At 48.0% G+C, this 21,144-nt stretch overlaps 1 protein-coding gene across 3 annotated transcripts in view; it reads left to right on the forward strand.

Annotated features, from left to right (window-relative positions):
• The window catches only part of ACTN1 (actinin alpha 1), a 102,879-nt gene that overhangs the window by 51,445 nt on the left and 30,290 nt on the right, over positions 1-21,144 (forward strand). For all 3 annotated transcript variants that reach the window (XM_007535327.3, XM_007535328.3, XM_007535329.3), the window contains exons 2-4: positions 8,929-9,043; positions 11,297-11,416; positions 17,677-17,763. In XM_007535327.3, coding sequence (XP_007535389.1) covers positions 8,929-9,043; positions 11,297-11,416; positions 17,677-17,763 — 322 coding nt within the window. The remainder of the gene's footprint in view (positions 1-8,928; positions 9,044-11,296; positions 11,417-17,676; positions 17,764-21,144) is intronic.

A 21,144-nucleotide genomic window follows, 5' to 3' on the forward strand; every position in this document is an offset into this window, starting at 1 on the left:
GGTGGAGGAAGTCACCTTTTCAGTCACCGCTCCCAGATGGCAGCGAGTAAACAAATCCAGGTGGGGATGTTCTAGAGAACTCAGCTGCCAGGGAACCAGCTGACACTTGCTTTGAAAGGCTGGCAGCAGGCCAGTAATAAGCCAACTAGGTCCTCCCATTTCTGTTACCGGAGCATTGAGCACCTGACATCCCTGCTGAGCAGAGCTTTGCTTAGACAAACTACCCAGTGCCCACACCTTGGCCCCATGCCTGGCCCCATGTGGCAGACCCAAGGGGCTCTAGTGTGACCTGAGGGAAGGAGCGTGTCCCTGGCTGCCCCGCAGCCTGCTCCAGCAGCAGTAGGGGCTACACCCTTGCACCTGCTGGTCCAGCCCTCCTGGGGGGCTCTGGCTGGATGGCATGTGCCATGGCAGACTCTGGTGGCAGGTGTGATGGGCCAGGCACCTTTCTGGAAATATGGAATCATGATGGCACTGCCAGGCAGGAAAGACCACCTGAGAGGAACCAGTCCTGCCTCACTTTCCTGAGGCTCAGAAAAAGCTGGTCTGGGGCAGGGGGGCACTCTTGGTGTGTGAGGGGTTGTACTTGTTCAGGGCATCCTGTCTGTCCTTCCTCATTTCCCACAGCTACCAGTTAATGGTATTGGGGTGAATGTATATACAATGGCTGGCTTGTCCTTATGTCTGGGCCCCCCCGTTTGGACTTTTCTTCATAATATTTGGCATTAGTCATGCCCTTCAATTTTTTTTTTTTTCTTCTACCAGGGTTTTATGGCTGGAGCTCTGAGGACTCTACCAAAACTCTGGTGGCTTTTGTGTCTCCATTCCTTCCTTTTTCTCTGAGATGGAGAGAGATGGGGAGAGAGGAGGATAGTAGAGATAACAGCAGCACAACTCCACTGCTTGTGAAGTTTCCCCTCGTGCGTGTGAGAACTAGGGGCTTGAACCTGGGGCCTTGTGCACATGGTAACATATGCACTCTACTGAGTGTGCCACCACCTTTAAAGTTTTTCAGAACTCTTTCTCTGTATCCTATCTTGTATAATTCCTTATTAACTTTTTAATAAGATGTGATTTTTCCCCCGTTTTATTTTTGCCTCCAGGGTTATTACTGGGGCTCAGTGCCTGCACCATGAATCCACTGCTCCTGGAGGCTATTTTTTTCCCTTTTTGTTGCCCTGGTTGTTTTATCGTTGTTGTAGTTACTAATATTGTTTTTATTGCTGTCATTGTTGTTGGATAGGATGGAGAGAAATGGAAAAAGGAGGGGAAGACAGAGGAGGGGGAGACAAAGACAGACACCTGCAGACCTGCTTCACCGCCTGTGAAGTGACTCTCCCGCAGGTGGGGAGCTGGGGGCTCAAACCAGGATCCTTACACCTGTCCTTGTGCTTTGCGCCACCTGCGCTTAAGTCACTGCGCTACCGCCGGACTCCCTGAATCATCTGTTTTATCCTGTTGATTAAAGCACGAACATTACTTCCTCCTCTTTGCCCCCCAAGACCCCCCCCCCAAATCCCAGCGAAATGAAGTACATTTAATCCTACCCTAGAGGCCTGGCTCGACAGATGCACACTTATCTCCAGGCAGGCTTTTCTCATATTTGCATACCTTCTCTTTCTTTTTTTTCCAGTGGTAATGGCAAAACTCCTGAAGAGACAAAGGATGTTCTGTGAAAAGCACGTGTCCCCCTCCCTCCCTCCAGGAGCCTTCTGATTCCCCTCCCTGGAAGCAGCCACTGGCTCAGAACCTTGGGTGTTCTAGAGACACTGGCACGAAGCTTCTGTGGACTCTGCAGTCAGCAAGTCAGCAAACAGCAGGTGTCTGGGTGTGAGAGTTGGGAACTGACGATCTTGAGGCAGTAATACCCACTGATCACTCTCTGAAGCCTCTGAGGTGAAACTGTCCTCATGGGGTGGGTTGGGCTCCTTCGATAAAGACCAGGACCCAGCAAGTGGAGTCAGCCCTGCACAAAAGCCAGAGTGTGTACCTGGTGCTTCATCTGGCTGTGTCTTCTCGGCAGGTGTATTAGGATGGCCACAGTGGCTGAGCCGGCCTGCAAGGTATGGGGGCTTCTTAGGGGCTACCTAGCTGCCAGGGCTTGAGCTGACTTCTCTGCTTCTCCAAGGTGCCCTGTGCTTTGGTGAGGCAGGTGAGAGTATAGGTTTCCCGCCCCCTGTCCTTTGCACAGTAACCCTCCCCGTCCCTTGCCCCAATGTGGCATGGGGACTGGCCTCATGTGGCTGCAGATACGTTCTCTTGTTTACTCTGCTGTGCGCCTTTTGCTAAAGCACCTTTGTCAATGGAGACTTCCCTGAGGTCAGCCAACTGTGACTGGCCTGGATTGTACACAGAGGCCAGTAAACACCAGAGAGGAAAGAAGGGAGGAGGTTGAGTCAGGTTGGTCTGCTTTGTTGACCACATTTGCAGAGGACTGGGCCAGGAGAGCTGGAAAATTTACCAATGATCCAATTACTGGAGCATAGGCACTGTCTGCACTGGGATGTTTTTGTTTCAGTCTTTTTTTTTTTTTAATTTTATTTATTTATTTGATAGGACAGAGAGAAATTGTGAGGGAAGGTGGAGATAGAGAAGGTGACAAAAAGAGAGACTCCTACCCAGCACTGCTTTACCACTCCTGAAGTGTTACCCCTATAGGTGGGGCCTGGGGCCTTGAACCTGGTTCTTTGCATATTGTAATTAGTACACTTAACTGGGTGCACCACCCTTGCCCCCCACCATATTTGTGTGATTGCTCATAACTTGAAACCTGCAGCCCATTCAATTTTGTAGCCTGCTTTTTCTTTTTTCTTTTGTCAATTATGCATATGCCCCCTTTCCCATAATAACACATCATTGGGAGTCAGGCAGTAAGGACCGGTGTAGGGATCCCAGTTAGAGCCCCCGGCTCCCCATCTGCAGGGGAGTCACTTCACAGGCGGTGAAGCAGGTCTTTAGGTGTGTATCTTTCTCTCCCCCTCTCTGCCTTCCCCTCCTCTTTCCATTTCTCTCTGTCCTATCCAACAACAATGACATCAATAACAACAACAGTAATAACTACAATAAAACAACAAGGGCAACAAAAGAGAATAAATAAAATAAATTTTAAAAAGCCACATCATTTCAGAACCCCATCATTTTGGTTGTGTGAATGTTCCATTTAATAGAGGAACCGGCATTATCTAATGCTTGCTTAATATCATGTGAGGCAATGAGTGTCTCATTTTTCCCCTCTCCAATGATACTGGTCAGAACAGTTTTTATATTGAAGGCCTTTTCTTTATTTAGCATGATTTACTCAGGATAGCAGCCCAGCTTCAGGTGAATGGTTTGTGCCCATTTTAGTTCTTGGCAAGTTGCTCTCTACCAAGCCTGCTCTCTGTGACACTGTTGTAGATTTTGTCACTTTACCCATCTCTGTGACAGGTCTCATTCTTCATCACACTCAAATGAGGGACTAAAGTGGGTTTTAGGCTCTGAGGCTCAATTGTGCTCTGAGTGCTTGTTTGTTTGTGACCAGAGCACTGCTACTTCTTCTAGCGTTTGCCCTTCTTCCGTAGCCAGTCAACAGTGTCAGGTTGAGCCTGATGTAAAGTTTCGAGACCTCCTTTGAATCTGGAGAGGTGGCAGTCGTTGACTATGTGGGTCATAGTCTGTCTGTAGCCGCAGGGGCAGTTCGGGTCGTCTCTGGCTCCCCAGCGATGGAACATAGCGGCGCACCGGCCATGGCCTGTTCGATAGCGATTGAGGAGGGCCCAATCATAACGTGCTAGGTCAAAGCCGGGTTGACGCTTGCAGGGGTCTGTGATGAGGTGTTTGTTCTTTACCTCAGCTGACTGCCAGCTCTGTTTCCAAGAGTCTGGAACAGAGAAGTTCAGTGTAGGCGTAGGGGACCAGATTGAGTGACGAGACGTCAAGCGTTGGACAGGGTGGGCGAAGATATCCGCGTATATTGGCAGGTCCGGTCGAGCATAGACGTGGGAAATGAACTTAGATGATGCTGCATCTCGATGAATATCTGGTGGGGCGATGTTGCTAAGAACTGGCAGCCATGGAACCGGGGTGGAACGGATGGTTCCAGAAATGATCCTCATGGAGGAATATAATTTGGAATCGACCAAGTGGACATGGGGGCTACGGAACCATACTGGGGCACAGTATTCTGCAGTGGAATAGCATAATGCCAGAGATGATGATCGTAGTGTGGAAGCGCTCGCACCCCATGAGCACTGCTCAGCTCTGGTTTATGATGGTGCTGAGGCATTGAACCTGGGACCTCAGAGCCTCAGGCATGAAAGTTTGTTGCATAATCGTTATGCTATCCTCCCGAGCCCTGTTTAAATCCAGCCCAGATTTCTTATTTATTTACCCACCCTTTTGTTGCCTTGTTGTTTTTTCATTGTTGTTGTAGTTTTTATTGTTGTTATTGATGTCATCGTTGTTAGGACAGAGAGAAATGGAGAGAGGAGGGGAAGACAGAGAGGGGGAGAGAAAGATTGACAACTGCAGACCTGCTTCACTGCCTGTGAAGCGACTCCCCTGCAGGTGGGGAGCCGGGGGCTCAAACCAGGATCCTTACGCCGGTCCTTGCACTTTGCACCATGTGCGCTTAACCAGCTGCGCTACTGCCTGACTCCCCCTTTTTTTTTTTTAACCAGAGCACTGCTGGTGGTGTGGGTGGTTGAACTTGGGACTTTGAAGACTCAGGCACGAGAGTCTCTTTGCATAACCATTATGCTATCTACCCTCCACCCTAAGTCCAGATTTCTGGCTCTTTACTTTGAAGAGGACCTGTGTGGAGCCTGAGTAAGTGACTCTCAGACCCCTGCCACCCTGGCCCTGAGACCGAGGCTTGCCATCTGCTTGTATGCTGGAGACGGTTTCTGTTTCCAGGTTGTCCTCCTAAGTGGAAAGCCAGAGGGCTGACAGGACCCCCTCCTCCATTTGCCCAGCTTTGCTCGTTTGTTAGATTTCTGTGACTTGTGCTTATTTATCTTCCTGCACCCCGTTAACTTTCTTCACCTGAGGTTCCACAAGGTACTGTTTGAACCCCAGGCTTTCTGCACCCTACACCACAACTTTCATACCCCCTGCCCCTCATAACACACCAGGTCCCGATCAACAAAGTTCTCCATCAGGGGTCACCTGGTACATGCTGAGCTGCACTCCCAGGGGTGGGGGCATGAGAGGCAAGTCCTTAGCCCAGGGCATGGAAGACAAGATGATGGGCAGTGGAAGGCCTCCACTCTGCAGATGTGGGTGGACAGGCCATGTGATCACACACCCACAGAAGTGCAAATGTGTCCAGATGACAGCTGGCGGGCTGCGGCAAGCAGAGCCAATTACATGCATTTTACAGCTTTAAAACCTCTTCCCCTGAGGTAAAGGGCTGGGTCGGGCACACCCATTGGAGCACACACGTTACCACGCAGATTCAAGGACCCAGATTCAAGTCCTTGGTCTCCCCCAGCAGGGGGAAGCTTCACATGCGAAACAGTGCTACAGGTCAGTCCCTCTGTCTTTCCCTGTCTCCCCTTCTTCTCTCTCAATTTCTCTCTGTCTCCATCTGTCAAAGGAAGAGAGTGAGAAGAAGGAAAGAAAAGGAAAAGAGAAGGGGTAGAGGGAAGAAAGGTTGCCAGGAGCCGTGGATTTGTTGTGCAGGTACCGAGCCTCAGTGATATCTTTGGTGGCAACAACAACAACAACAAAAATCATGAAAACTCTTCTTGGGGTTGTAGCTTACAAGCAGAGTGTATGTTTTTCACACACAGGAAACTTTGGGTTTGATTCCCAGTGCCAAAATAAATCAGTAAAACTTTCACTTCTTTCATATTCTTTTTACCAGAGCACTGCTCAGCTCTAGCTTCTGGTGGTGCTGGGGATTGAACCTGGGACTTGGGAGCCTCAGGCATGAAAGTCTTTTGCATAACCAACCCACCCCCCCTTTTTAAATTAAAAGTTTTTTCTTTTCTTTTTGATTTAGTGGCAGGGAGTGGATGTTGGTGGTGTGGTAGTTAAGGTGACGGACCTACAGGTATGAGATACTGAATTTGAACCCCTGCATCGAGTATGCCAGGGTGATGCTCTGGTGCTCTCACTGCCCCCCCCCCCCCATTATAAATAAAAGGGAGGCAAGCACACCAGAGCACTCCTCTTAGGTGAGGCCAGGAATCGAACCCATCTCCATGTGCAAATCCTGCATGTCACCCCGGAGTTGCCTCCCTGACCACCACTACTGGGGGAACTCCAGGGTGAAGTAGCAATGAGGGGGCAGGGGTGAGGTGGGTGAGGGGACAGGGAGGAACAGCACACCAGTCAGTGGGGCTGGGGAGAGGACCAGTGGACAAGAAGGGGAGGTCTTGGAGGTCAAGCGGTAGCGCAGTGGGTTAAGCGCACATAGTGCAAAGCTCAAGGACCGGTTTAAGAATCCCGGTTCGAGCCCCTGGCTCCCCACCTACAGGGGGGTCACTTCACAGGTGGTGAAGCAGGTGTCTATCACCTTTCTGGATTTCTCTCTGTCCTATCCAACAACAATGAGAACAATAACAATCCCAACAATGACTATAATAAACAAGGGCAACAAAAGGGGAAAAATAGCCTTCAGGAGCAGGGAGCAGTGGATTCAAGGTGTAGCACTGAGCCCCAGGGATAACCCTGGATGGAAAAAAAAGAAGGGGAGATCTCAGTCTATGCTGGGGGGAGGGGAGGGCAGCATCTGTACCCCTCCCCCCAACTCTGGACCTCATCTATAAATGACATCTCCCTAGGAACTTAAAGATACTTCTCTCTCTCCCCCTCTCTTCCTCTCTTCCTCCCTCCAAAGACATCTCCACTTTGTATCAACCCAGTACCCCCTGCCCACCCATTACCACCCATTACCCACTCCACTCTGGAGTTGTGTCGTCATCATCCGTCCGTCCGTCCCATCCGCCATCCTCCATCCCCCATCTGCTAGAGGAAGTAGTAGTGGGGACCATGAGGGATGAGGAAAATAGTGGGAGGAGAAAGAGGTGGTTAAGAACGACCTTTCAGAGGAGTAGGAGTGCTTCCATCCCACCCCACTCCTCAAGGATGCGTAATTTCACCATTTTGAGCTGCTGCTGCTGCTGCTCTTTCCGACAGAGGGAGAGGTGGCACCTGGTACCAGGGCCCCAATCTGGGTCATGGGCATGACAGGGCATGTGCCCTACCCAGTGAGCTTCCTCTCTGGCCCAGGCAGCAGGGAGGGATGTTTCTTGCATGGCCGCCACTGTCAAAATGACTGTCCACTCCAGCTTTGAGGGTATCTGGGAAGGGAGGCCACTGTCCTGTCCGCAGGGTGGGGAGGGGCACTGAACACTGAGCCTCACATAGATGAGAGTGCGGGGAGGAGGGGGCAGGGCAGAAACATCTGGAGTTGGCCAGGAAGCAGGTTGGATCTGCAACAAGAGCATGAATCTCCGTTCCCCATGGACCATGACAGCTGTGAGAGGGAGGCACTTGCCCGTGGTTTACACAGGCCTGCAAAACTGAAGCACTTGCGTTCCTGAAGTTTGTTGAGAGCCCCTGTTTCTTCTTGTTGGAGGCAGGGAGTGGGGTACCAGGTGGTACCGTTGGTCTGCATAGCTCAGTGGGTGGCCTGCCTCCCTGCTGGTCTGTTTAATAGAGAAGCTTCAGTGTTGCTCCCCCTTCCCACCACCCCAAGCTGGAAGACTCTAACACTGATGACCATTTATATTCTCCTTTCATTCACTCCCTGCAATTCTGACTTAGTCTTTGGCAGGTGACACTGCCTCTACCCAGCACCCAAACACTAGGCATCTACTCAGCGGTACTTAGCCTTCTCTCTCCTTATCCTGACACCACACCTTTAAACTCTGTCCCCAGCTGGCCAGTCCTTCCCATTAGCCAGCTACCAGGTGGAGGAGGATTTGATAAGCAGATGTCTTATCTTAAGATGCCAAGGAGGGGAGTCAGGCGGTAGCGCAGTAGGTTAAGCACACGTGGCATGAAGCTCAAGGACCAGTGTAAGGATCCCTGTTCAAGCCCCCAGCTCCCCACCTGCAGGGGAGTCATTTCACAAGCAGTGAAGCAGGTCTTCAAAGATGTCTATCTTTCTCTCCCCCTCTTTGTCTTCCCCTCTTCTCTCCATTTCCCTCTGTCCTATCTAACAATGATGACATCAATAACAACAGTAATAACTACAACAATAAGGGCAACAAAAAGGAATAAATAAATATTAAAAAATAATTTTTAAAAAAGATACTAAGGAGGCTTAATGTATTATTGCTTGGGTATTCTGCCTTGAGAGTAATATGATGATGTTTTTTATTTGTCTACTTATTCTTCATAGAGACAGAAATGTAGAGGGAAGGGGGAGATAGAGAAAAAAAAGAGACAGAGGGATACCTGCAGTGGTCCAGGACGTAGCACAATGGATAAAGCATTAGACTCTCAAGCAGGAGGTCCTGAGTTCAAACTCTGGCAGCATATGTACCAGTTCTTTCTCTTCTCCTTTCTCATTAATTGGGGGGGGGGAGGGGAAACACCTGCAGACCTGCTTCATTGCTTATAAAAAGCTTCCTCCTGCAGGTGAGGACCAGGGGCTTGAACCTAGGTCCTTGTACACTTGTGCATGGTAATATATGTGCTCAACCGGGTACACCACCACCTGGCCCAAAAAAGTGATGATTGAAACCAAGTCTTATAACCTAGAGGTTGAGCTGCCATCTCTTCCATATGAATGGGGGTGATTTTTGTTCAGGGCCTGGAGGGGAGATGCTAAGAGGGAATGCTGCTTCATCCATCCCCTTGGTACCCACCACACAGGCCTTGTCGAGAAGAACCAGGAAGATGGCGCGAGGCAGATGGCTCCTGGGAACCACTGAGGACCTGGGTGCCCCCTATCTAGGGAGACCCTGACCTTTTACTCTTCTCTCCTTTGCCCAGACCTTCACGGCATGGTGCAACTCCCACCTACGCAAGGCAGGGACGCAGATCGAGAACATTGAGGAGGACTTCCGGGATGGCCTGAAACTCATGCTGCTGCTCGAGGTCATCTCGGGTAAGTGGACGCTGGCCTGGGGTATGCCAGGGTGGAGGTGCGGTACCTGCAGACAGGGCCACTCTGGCCAGGTTGGGGTGCTGACCAGACCTCCTGCTGCTTCTGCTTAGTCACCGCAGGCTTAGGGCGCTTGGAAAGAGCCAGGCATCCTTGGATAGACCTCTGCCTCCCACCTTCAACTCCCTTGTTTGCAGAAAGAGAGAAGAAGAGAAAACGGGGTTTGAAGCAGGTGAAATAGCGCACTTGGATAGTGCTTTGCTTTGTCATGTGTGTGAAACTTTGGTCTTTCACTCTGTCCGTACTTCTGTCTTCTCTGCCTCTATCAAAATAAATAGTAGTAATATAAAGTACTCCCAAGTAAACCAGGTCGCTAGCTACATTGTCTTAGCACTAAGCAGCCTGCTTTAACACAGGCTGGCAAAACAATTGGATCGCGTGTTGCTTTGCCCTGTGCATGACCCAGCTTCGAGTCTAGCCCCAACTGCATGGAAGGAAGGTTAGGTCTGTCTGTCTCTCTCTTAGAAAGTGAAGTAGGGGGGAGAGAGGGATCTAGGAAAACAGATGGATCTTTTTATATTTTCCCAACTTGCCACTCAAAGTGTTGTTGGTTCTGCTTCTTTCTCTTGCCTCTGCTGCTTGTGGAGTCCCTGGGGTCTGCCTTGACTCCTGGTCAAGCCTTCATTCCCCTGCCAAAACCCCTCCCCCCCCTCCCCCGCTACATCCGCATGTAGTCAGAGGGTCCATTCAGCAGTCCAAATATGGTGACACTGTTCCCCGCTAAAGCCTGGCTCTGCCTCCCCGAGGCTTTGAGCCCTCAGCTCGCATTCTTGACCTCAGTGTAGCTGAGCTGGCACCTGCTTTATTCTCAGTGAACTCTTCCCAAAAAGGTAGCAGTGCCAGACTCTCTGTCACCCTGGGAGGCTTGCAGCCTCACTAGATGACACGCTGCCAGCTCTCTGCTTTTACACAAGTTCCAACTGCCTCTTCCCACCACCCCTACCAGGGAGGGGTATTGCTGGGATCCAAATCCACCACTACCAGTGGCCATAGTTTTCTTTACTTGTTTGTTATCTGTGAGATGAGAGAGAGAGAGACAGAGACCTGTAGCTGTTGTACCACTCATGAAGCTCCCCCCTACAGATGGGAGCTGGGGACTTGAGCCTGGGTTCCCACACATAGTGATATGTGCGGTCTGCCTTCTGTGCCATTGCCTGCTCCCCTCCCCACCCATTGTCACCACCAAGGTTATCACTGGAGTTCAGTGCCAGCACAGTAAATCCACCACTCCCAGTGTCCGTCCATCACCTCCCACCACCACTCCATTTTTACCCCCCTTTTTGATAGAGACAGAAAAATTGAGAATGAGAGGGGGAAATAGGAAGGGAGAAAGGGCGACACCTAGAGCCCTGCTTCACCACTTGTGAAGCTTTCCCCCTGCAGGTGGGGACTGGGTCTTGAACATGGATATGTGCAGAAACACACTTCTTCTTTTCTGGGAAATAGGCTTGAAGAACCCACACTACTACCCCCAGTCCCCTGCTGTTCCCCCCCCCCCCCACACACACACACTTGAACACCAGAAGCTCACACTGGGCTGGAGGTGGGGTAGGGGGCAGTGGGTGCTCATGGTGGGTGACGTAACAGCAGACAAGCTGTGGGTCTCGGGTGGGAGGAGAAGTGACCTGGGCTGCCCCAAGTAAACCCAGGTACTTTATTCCTAGATTGAAGCAAAGTGCCTCCCAGGCCCGAACAGCTGGACTAGAAGGAGCTCAGAGCCTTTTTTGCACATGCTGTATTTTTCTGTCTTGATCCCCACTCCCTGTGTTCTAGGCTTATCTGCCCTCCCACTCAGGTGTTCCCTGCCTATATCTGAAGACTCCCTCTAAGCACCTAAGTGTTTCTCTTGCTCAGCGTCTGTTCACATCTATGTGCAGGTTTCTCTGTTGCATCTCTCTCTCTCTCTCTCTCTCTCTCTCTCTCTCTCTCTCTCTTCATGAATCCTGAGTTCATAAGGCAGCGGACTCTTCTGTCCATCCCCAGCTATGTGTTGGGGCCTCGGTGCAGGCTCTCTCAGTGGATGCAAACACTTCAGACCCAAGGAAAGAAGAGCTGCAGTGGCCGTTCCGTCTCAGTCACTGCACCCAGGGGCACAGACGTATGACTCCAGGTCTGGGCGCAGGTGAGGGTGTCGCAGGCGCAGCCACAGATAACAATACCTCTCCTTCCTTTTCATCCCTCCCCGTCTCTGTTTAGGTGAACGCTTGGCCAAGCCAGAGAGAGGCAAGATGAGGGTGCACAAGATCTCCAATGTCAACAAGGCCCTCGACTTCATCGCCAGCAAGGGTGTCAAACTGGTATCCATTGGAGCCGAAGGTAAGACTCAGACATCACACCTAGCTCCTGGCAGCTCCCTATAGTCAGTCTGTGGAGTCTCCATGCATCAGCAGCATTTGCTGTCCATCAGGAGTCTGAAGTCAGTGCCAGGGGAGCTGGGCAGATAGCGTAACAGTTATACAAAATGACTTCCATGCCTAAGGCCCCAATGGTTCCAGGTTCAACCCCCAGCACTACCATAGCCACAGCTGAGCAAAGCAGTGTTCTGGCAAATAATAATAGAAATAATAATAATAATAATAATAATAATAACCACAACAACAACAGTAAATAAGGCTGGATGGTGGCATACCTGCTTTAGCACACGTTATAGTGCACAAGGACCCAGGTTCAAGCCTCAGCCTCTAACCCCTAAGCTTCAGGAGCAGTTGATTAGTGCTACAGGTGTCTGTCTTTCTCTCTGCCTCTATTCAATAACTAATAAATAATTAAATAAGAAATACTCTGGGGGGGGCGGCGGTGGCACACCTGGTTAATTGCTAACATTAAAGTGCACAAAGATCCAGGTTCAAGCTCCTGGTCCCCACCTGCAGAGGGAAGGCTTCACGAGTGGTGAAGTAGGGCTACAGGCCTCTCCCTCCTCTCTCAGTTCCTCTCTATTTCTATCCAATACCCAATAATAAATAAAAATAAAATACTTTAGCAGCCCAGGAGGTGGTGTAGTAAATAAAGCATTGGACCAGCAAACATGAGGGAGGTCACAAGTTGAATGCCTAGCATCCCATGTGTCAGGATGATGCTCTGGGGGTCTCTCTCCCTTTCCCCCTCTCTCCATCTCTCCATCTCCCTCCCCTCCCCACCACTGGCACTTTCTCATTAAGTAAATAAACAGAATGAGTGTTAAGGCCTTGCACATGTGTAACAGAGCAGCTCCCCGCTTGACTTCATTCCTTTTACAGTGTGTGTATGTGTGTGCGTGTGTGTGTGTGTGTGTGGGTGGGTGGGTGGTCCACCAGCCCTGGAGCTTCCTCAGTTCTGTCCATGGAAGTCCCACTTGGTCCCCCAGGACTCAAACCCAGGACCTCATTTGTGGTCAGGCACACGCTCTACCAAGTGAGCAACCTCCCCACCGTCACTCAACCTGAAGTTTGGTTTTAAGACAGAGGCCTGAGCAGCCCTGTGTCCTATATAGTGCCAGCGTTCAAACCTGCAGCCTCGTGCATGCAGGGAATGTGCTCTGACCATTTAGCCACCTCTCCAACTGCTAAAGCAAAATGGTTCAAACTCAAATTTAGGGGCCAGGAGATAGTTCACTCAGTAAAGTCCCCATTTTGGCCAGGCCTGAGGACTGAGTTTGAGCCCCCAGCGCCACATGGGAGCATCATGCGTGACACCAAAGGGGAGCTCCATGAATGGTGTGAGTGCTACCGTGGTGTCCTCTCTCTCTCTCTCTCTCTCTCCCTCTCCCTCTCCCTCTCCCTCTCCCTCTCCCTCTCCCTCTCCCTCTCTCCCTCTCCCTCTCCCTCTCCCTCTCCCTCTCCCTCTCCCTCTCCCTCTCCCTCTCCCTCTCCCTCTCTGTCTTTCTTCATCTCTCTCCCTCTCTCTGCCTTTCTGCCTTTTCTGTCTGGAGTTGGAAGGAGGGGGCCGGAATGTCTTCTGGGAGCCTCCCAGCAATGGGGGTGGGAAGGAATCAAATTCAGTTTAAACCATTGTCACCTGTTTTGATGATTAAAGGGGGCTGGGGTAGCAGGGTTTATTGTGCAGGCTGTGGTGACTCTGAGTGGTGGTGGTGGTGGGGGTGATAAGAAGACCAGCACCAGGCCCCATGTGGTTTCAGCAAGTATTGGCTGTGCATCTGCTCTGCTGTGCCAGGGATCAAAAGATGAGTAAGACTGTTCATTCATTCATTCATTCATTCCTGGGGACACAGCCACAGCTGTGAATATTGGATACTTCCTCTGGCAGATGCTGTGCCAAAACCCTTTTCTTCAACAATCTTGTTTAATTCTCTCAATTAAACTGGGCCAGACAGGAAATCGTTTCATCTCTGTGATTACTGTCCCTGTCTGACAAAAGGAAGCAAGGCCCAACACAGTGCTATAACTTGCTCAAAGTTCCCCCGCCAGTAAGCGACAAAGCCAGAACTCACCTCCTTGTCTGTGACACCAGGAACTGCATGTGAGGGGGATGGGCCAGGGAGGGCCAGGGAGTGGTGGCCTTTTTTTAAAGAGATGCTCAGTCACCAGGTTCCAGATGCCAGCATGATGCCAACCAGATTTCCCTGGACAGACAACCCCACCAGTGTGTCCTGGAGCTCCAATTCCCCAGAACCCCGCCCCACTAGGGAAAGAGAGAGGCAGACTGGGAGTATGGATCGGCCTGTCAATGCCCACGTTCAGCGGGGAAGCAATTACAGAAGCCAGACCTTCTACCTTCTGCAACCCACAATGACCCTGGGTCCATGCTCCCAGAGGGATAAAGACTAGGAAAGCTATCAGGGGAGGGGGTGGGATACGGAGGTCTGGTGGTGGGAATTGTGTGGAGTTGTACCTCTCTGATCCTATGGTTTTGTCAGTGTTTCCTTTTTATAAATAAATAATAATAAAAATAAAAAAAAAAGATGCTCAGAAGGTGCAAAAGCTCGGGTTCTTTATCTGGTTTTGAGTTTGAAGTCTTTTACTCCTTTTTTTTTTTTTAAAGAATTTCTTTTTTTTAATTTTTTTTAATATTTATTTTATTTATTCCCTTTTGTTGCCCTTGTTGTTTTATTGTTGTAGTTATTATTGTTGTTGTTGTTGTTGGATAGGACAGAGAGAAATGGAGAGAGGAGGGGAAGACAGAGAGGAGGAGAGAAAGATAGACACCTGCAGACCTGCTTCACCGCCTGTGAAGCGACTCCCCTGCAGGTGGGGAGCCGGGGTTCGAACCGGGATCCTTATGCCGGTCCTTGTGCTTTGCGCCACCTGCGCTTAACCCACTGCGCTACAGCCCGACTCCCTTTTCCTCCTTTTTTTTACGCTCTCTAGAAGTGAGGGATTTTCTGCTCCTGCATCAGACTGAGAAGCCTTAGCACGGGGCGCGGCAGGCTGCAGGCCAGAGGGTCAGAGCCTCGGACCCAGGTCTCTGTACTGTACATGCTGATGCTTGCCCTCACCCGTCTGTTTACATGCTCTCTGCAATGCTTTCTTGTTGCGACAGCAGAGTCGAGCAGTTGCGACAGAGGCCAAGTGGTCTCCAGAGATGACGCTATTTCCTGTCTTACCCCCCACAGAAAGAAAGCCTGCCAACACCTCTGCTTTGCAGCAGCCCCCAGGAAGTGCTTGAGTGGCGTCCTCTATACCCGTTGGTGGTCAGCTGTAACCCATATCCACAGCCCCCTTGAGCCCCAGCTCCTCTGTGCAGAATATTCCCTGTTGTTATACAGGGATTCTGCATAGCAGGCTCCTGAGCTTTGCAAGGGAGGGAAGATACTCTGTCTTTTTTTTTTTTTTTAATTCAGTTTAATTTAATCTAATCTAATATTTTCCCCCAGAGCACTGTTCAGCACAGGCTTCTGGTGGTGTGTGGAAATTGGACGTGGGACCTTGGAGCCTCAGGCACCAAAGTCTTTTGCATAAACATTATGCTATCTCCCCCATCCATTTCATTTTTTAAAATATTTATTTATTCCCTTTTGTTGCCCTTGTTGTTTTTATTGTTGTAGTTATTACTGTTGTTGTTATTGATGTTGTCGTCATTATTGGATAGGACAGAAAGTAATGGAGAGAGGAGGGGAAGACAGAGAAGGAGAGAGAGAAAGATAGACACCTGCAGATCTGCTTCACCACCTGTGAAGCGATTTCCCTGCAGGTGGGGAGCCGGGGGCTCGAACCGGGATCCTCACGCTGGTCCTTGCGCTTTGTGTCACCTGCGCTTAACCCGCTGTGCTACTGCCTGACTCCCCATTTCATTTTTATTTTATTTTTATTTTATTCACCACTAGTGTTATTGCTGAGCCTCCTGAGCCCAATTTTTTCATCTTCTCTTTCCATCCTTCCCATGCCTTTCTTTTCTTTTCTTTTCTTTTCTTTTCTCTTTTTTTGTTTGATTTTCTTTTTGCCTCCAGGGTTATTGCTGGGGCTTGGTGTCTGCACTACTAATCTACTGCCCCTGTGGTCATTTTTTTTGATTTCTTGGATAGGACAAAGAGAAATTGAGAGGGGAGGGGAAAACAGAGGGAGAGAGAAAGATACACACCTGTAGACCTGCTTCACAGCTTGTGAAGTGACCCTCCTGCAGGTGGGGAGCTGGAGACTCAAACCAGGATCCTTGTACTTTGCACTATGTGTGCTTAACCCAATGTGCCACCTCCCAGTTCCCCTTTGCCTCTCTTCCTTTCTTTCTTTCTTTCTTTCTTTCTTTCTTTCTTTCTTTCTTTCTTTCTTTCTTTCTTTCTTTCTTTCATTTTTTAAATATTTATTTCCTTTTGTTGCCCTTGTTGTTTTATTGTTGTAGTTATTGATGTCATCATTGTTGTTGGATAGGACAGAGAGAAATGGAGAGAGGTAGGGAAGACAGGGGGAGTGTAAGATAGACACCTGCAGACCTGCTTCACCGACGAGGGCTCGAACTGGGATCCTTACGCTGGTCCTTGTGCTTTGTGCCACCTGCACTTAACATGCTGTGCTACCACCCTACTCCCTCTTTCTTTAAATTTTATTTCCACAGAGCCATAGGAAAGTAAAGAGAGACAGGGGGAGAGGAATGTAAAAGCATGTTAAGTGCAGGTGGCACAAAGCACAAGGACCAGCGTAAGGATCCCAGTTCGAGCCCTCGTCGGTGAAGCCTGACTATCAGGCATGGCACATGGGGTACTTGGGTGTCAAGCTCAGGGACTTACACCTTCAAGTTCAGTGCCCCACTGTCTGTATCACCTCCCAGACCCCATGCACTGATTTTTAACTGGTTAACTCTTCGCGTAGATCATGTCATACAAAGGATTGGCTGACTGTATATTTGGTAAGGTAAGTGGCTGCCCTTTGCTTCAGCTCCCAGGCCTCCAACTGTACCCTGCTGTCTCTGGGGCCTTAGAAGGAGGAAGAGTTGCATCCTGTCATGTGTCCAGGATGGACACTGTTCTTCCTTATAGGCTGAGCAAAGGAGGAGCAGGGTTCATGCTGTACAAGGCAACTGGGGTATCCTCTCATTGCTGGTCACTCAGCAGTATAGAGTTTAGCCCTCACTTTTGAGGACAGGCATAAAAGATCTTGGAGTAAAGATCTTACACTTTTCTGACTGAGTTCCACTCTTGCCTAAGGAGTGTGTGACTCGTGGGCTTAGGCAGCCAGAGGTCCCTGGATGGGAAAGAACCTTTTCTCATGGTTCTGTTGGATCTGCCCTAAACTTAGTGTTACAGAAAGGAGTTCTTTGGCTGCTTTATTCGTAATTGAGATTACTTTCCCTGGGCCATGTTACCATTTACTGGCTGGAAGCAGGTGAAGATAAGGGGTTATTTACTTGTCGCCTACTACTCAGCCCTCAGAACCATAAATGGCTCCATATCTTAGGCTCCGTAGACTGGGTTTGCTTATAACTGCATTCTTTGCTTCTAGGCCTGGTAAAAGAAACTAACAAATAGGAAGGGAGGAGTTGCTCCATAGACTTTACAGCATTTTTAGTCTGAAAAGTGCTGACTAGACTGAATTTAGTGGGTATCTCTTAGTCATAATTTTGAAACTGTTTGATATTTTTAAATATTTTATTGGTTTATATTTGTTTATTTATATTTATTTATATGAGAAAGAGGCAGAGAGACCAGAACACTGCTTAGCCCTAGCTTATGGTGGTACTGGGGACTGAACCTCAGACCTCAGAGCCTCAGGCATGAAAGTCTTTTGTATAACCATTATGTTATCTCCCTAGCTGATTTTTTGTTTATATGTATTTTTACATCCAGCTAGTGGTGTTAAGAGGCTGGTTTCTGAGTGGATTTTTCCAAGATGGCATTTTAGAAATTGCTCCCATTCAGTAGGCTGTGTTGTTTGTGGTTTTCTTTGCCTTGGAGAATTTTTTTTTTTTTAAGTTGGATACTTCCAGTTGTGTATGCTTGCTTTTGTTGCCTTTGTTTTTGGTATCAGACCCACAGAAATCACACTTGTGAGCAGTGTCAAGGGTGCCTAACTTTTTTTAAGCATCTTGGCTTCATTCTAGAGTGGGAGCTATGTGGTCTCCAAGGTGCTCAGGAAATGAAATGCTAAGACTGTTCTAAGGATTTCAGATTTTTAGTTGTTTTTGTTTGTTTGTTTGTTTTCCTCTTTCAGAAATTGTGGACGGGAACGTGAAAATGACTCTGGGCATGATCTGGACCATCATCCTGCGTTTTGCCATCCAGGACATCTCTGTGGAAGGTGGGTCTTCAGCTGTGTTCCTTATGTTCCCCCCTCCCCTCAACCATCTTCACTGTCTTCCTCCCAACTCTGCTTTTTAAAATCGAATATATTTCCATTTCAGCATTGCATTTCAGCATTTCTTTAAATGTTTTTATTTAGTATTTTATAGAGACAGAGGGAAATTGAGAGGGGAGTGGGAGAGGGACAGAGAGCCACCTGCAGTTGGGAACTAAGGGGCTTGAACTTGGATCCTAGCGATGTGTACACTTAACCAGGTGTGCCACCTGCTGGCCCCCATTTCAATATTCTTACAAATGTCTTTCAAAAGTTTTATTTTATTTTATTATTGGAGAGAGACAGAGAGAAATTGAGAGGGATGGGGGGATAAAGTGAGAAAGAGACAGAGTGGCCCCTGCAGACCTGACTTAACACTCATGAAGCTTTCTCCTGCAGATAGGGACCAGGGACTTGAACCTGGGTCCTTGTGCTCTGTAATGTGTGCACTGGTGTGCCACCGCCTGGCCCCTTCAAAAATTTTTTATAAAATATTTTATTATTATTTTTTAAATTTTATATTTATTTTCCCTTTTGTTGCCCTTGTTTTTGTTGTAGTTGTTGTTGATGTTATTGATGCCATCGTTGTTAGGACAGAGAGAAATGGAGAGAGGAGGGGAAGACAGAGAGGGGGAGAGAAAGATAGACACCTGCAGACCTGCTTCACCGCCTGCGAAGCGACTCCCCTGCAGGTGGGGAGCCAGGGGCTTGAACTGGGATCCTTAAGCCAGTCGGTGCACTTTGTGCCACGTGCGCTTAACCTGCTGAGCTACCGCCGACTCCCTATTTATTTTTTAAATGAGAGATACAGAAAGACTAGAACACTACTCAGTTCTGGTTTATGGTGGTGTTAGGATTGAACCTGGAATCTTAGAACCTCAGGTGTGAAAGGTTTTTTTGTTTGTTTGTTTAATCTAAATTCAGAACGTTTTATTTATTGACTTGTAAAAGTTAATGAACTGCAATGGGGGTGGGGTGGATAGAGGAAGCAACTCTTTTTCCTCATCACATAGCTTCTGTAAAGATCTCCTCATTCCTTCTGGTCCCAGGCCTTACCATTGCCAGTCCTTCTAAATATCTTCTTCAGATACTGGAAACCCTACCCTATACTTGGGTTGTCCCATCTAATAGAAGTTATAGAAGGGAGTGTTGAGAAAAGGACCACCGGAACTCAAGCCCTCGACTTTGCTCTCATAGCACCCTCTGCTGACCACTTTGCAGATTTGCAAGGGGCCTCCTTGGTCAGGTCAGGCAGGGAACTTGAGACTTTTGATTGCACACTCCAGCAAGTTTGAGCCTTTTGTCTGACATCGATATACTTATTTGGCACTGAATATATATATATATATATATATATATATATATATATATATATATATATATATTTCTATACATGCTAGCTACAAAGCACACACACAAAATGAAATATAAGAAGATGAGATGGTGATAGTGGTTTTTGACATTTTTTAAAAAATTCATCTCAACAGCCCAGAAATATATATATATACATACATATATATAATTTATTTATTTTCCCTTTTGTTGCCCTTGTTGTTTTTCATTGTTGTTGTAACTGATGTCATTGTTGTTGGATAGGACAGAGAGAAATGGAGAGAGAAAGGGAAGACAGAGAAGGGGAGAGAAAGATAGACACCTGCAGACCTGCTTCACCGCTTGTGAAGCAACTCCCCTGCAGGTGGGGAGCCGAGGGCTCGAACCGGGATCCTTATGCTGGTCCTTGCGCTTTGTGCCATGTGCACTAACCCGCTGTGCTACCACCCAACTCCATATATATATATATATATATATATATATATATATATATATATATATATATATATATAAAAGTTTTTACTCAACTTTTGCTTTATACTTGGTGGTAACTGAAATGTGAAAATCTATAAGTTTGGCCTTGGGAGATTTAGCAGTTAAGACTAAGAAGGATGTGAGGAGTTGTACCCCTCTTATCCTATGGTTTTTGTCAGTGTTTCCTTTTTATAAATAAAAAATTTTAAAAAAATCAAAAAAAGAGGATATTGTGTCTTTTGGGAGAAAATGGATGGAACTGGAGGTGATCATGCTTAGTGAAATAAGTAAAGAGATGAAAGGCAGCTACCAAATGGTTTCACTCATGTGGAATCTGGAGATCGGATATACATGAACCTGGGGAAGAAAAAAAACAACAGCAAACTGTTTCTATCTTTGGGAAGCAGCAGGTTAGGGACACAGAACTCTGGTGGGTGTGTTGTGGAACTATACAATGTAATCTTACAGTCTATTAATAACAAAAACAACTATTAATAACAAAAAATGAATGTATACATATAGATGTATATATACATTTTCTTTTTTAAAAAAAGTAGTCAGATAAAAATATGTAGGGGTGCTGAGGAGGTAGCGTAATGGCTATGCAGAAAAGGCTCATGACCAAGGCTCTGGAGTCTCAGATTCAATCCCCAGCACCAGCACAAGTCAAAGCTGAGCAGTGCTCTGGTGAAGAAGGGGCCGGGGGGAAATAATCCAGGTTTCTTCTTAGTGATGGTAAAATTGAGTCTGCTTTTCAAATAGATTTGGGGCAAATTGCTTGTCAGCTCTGATTCAGTTCTTATTGTTTAAATGTTGTAGTAGAGGTAATGAAGAACTTGGAATAAGAGTAGAAGTGTGAGCTTTGGGAGTCGGGCGGTGGTACAGCGGGTTAAGCGCACCTGGTGCAAAAGTGCAAAGACTGGCGTAAGGATCCCGGTTCGAGCCCCCAGCTCCCCACCTGCAGGGGAGTCGCTTCACAGGTGGTGAAGCAGGTCTGCAGGTGTCTGTCTTTCTCTCCCCCTCTCTTTCTTCCCCTCCTCTCTCCATTTCTCTCTGTCCTGTCCAATGATATCAAAACGACATCAAAACCACAACAATGTTAAACAACGAGGTTAACAAAAGGGAAAATAAATAAATAAATATAAAATTTAAATTTAAAAAAGTGTGAGCTTTGTGGGTTTTTCTGTTTCATCTTGAGTTACCTAAGTCCATTTGGGAGCCATCAGCCAGCTTGCCCATGAAAACTTCTCTGGGTGTCACCATCTGTCACTTCTGTGTTGGGGGCTCTGTGGGAAGCCTCCAGTCCCTGCCTTGTCTTTAAGGCCAGTGTTCACTTTACACACACAGCGGCACTGCCAACCCATAAAGTACATAGAAGTAAACCTTACTTTCTGATTAGCACTGTCTCTCTCTGAGGCTTGGCTTCCACATACCTTTGTGCACTCTGAGGGGCACCGACATACCCTGCCCAGAGGTGCTTGGATTTTAGATAGCATATGCCAGTGAGATCTCCGAAGCAGCCGCCTGATATAGATTGCT

The sequence above is a fragment of the Erinaceus europaeus genome, chromosome 16 (genome assembly GCF_950295315.1).
Source record: "Erinaceus europaeus chromosome 16, mEriEur2.1, whole genome shotgun sequence".
In the NCBI taxonomy this organism is placed as follows: Eukaryota; Metazoa; Chordata; class Mammalia; order Eulipotyphla; family Erinaceidae; genus Erinaceus; species Erinaceus europaeus.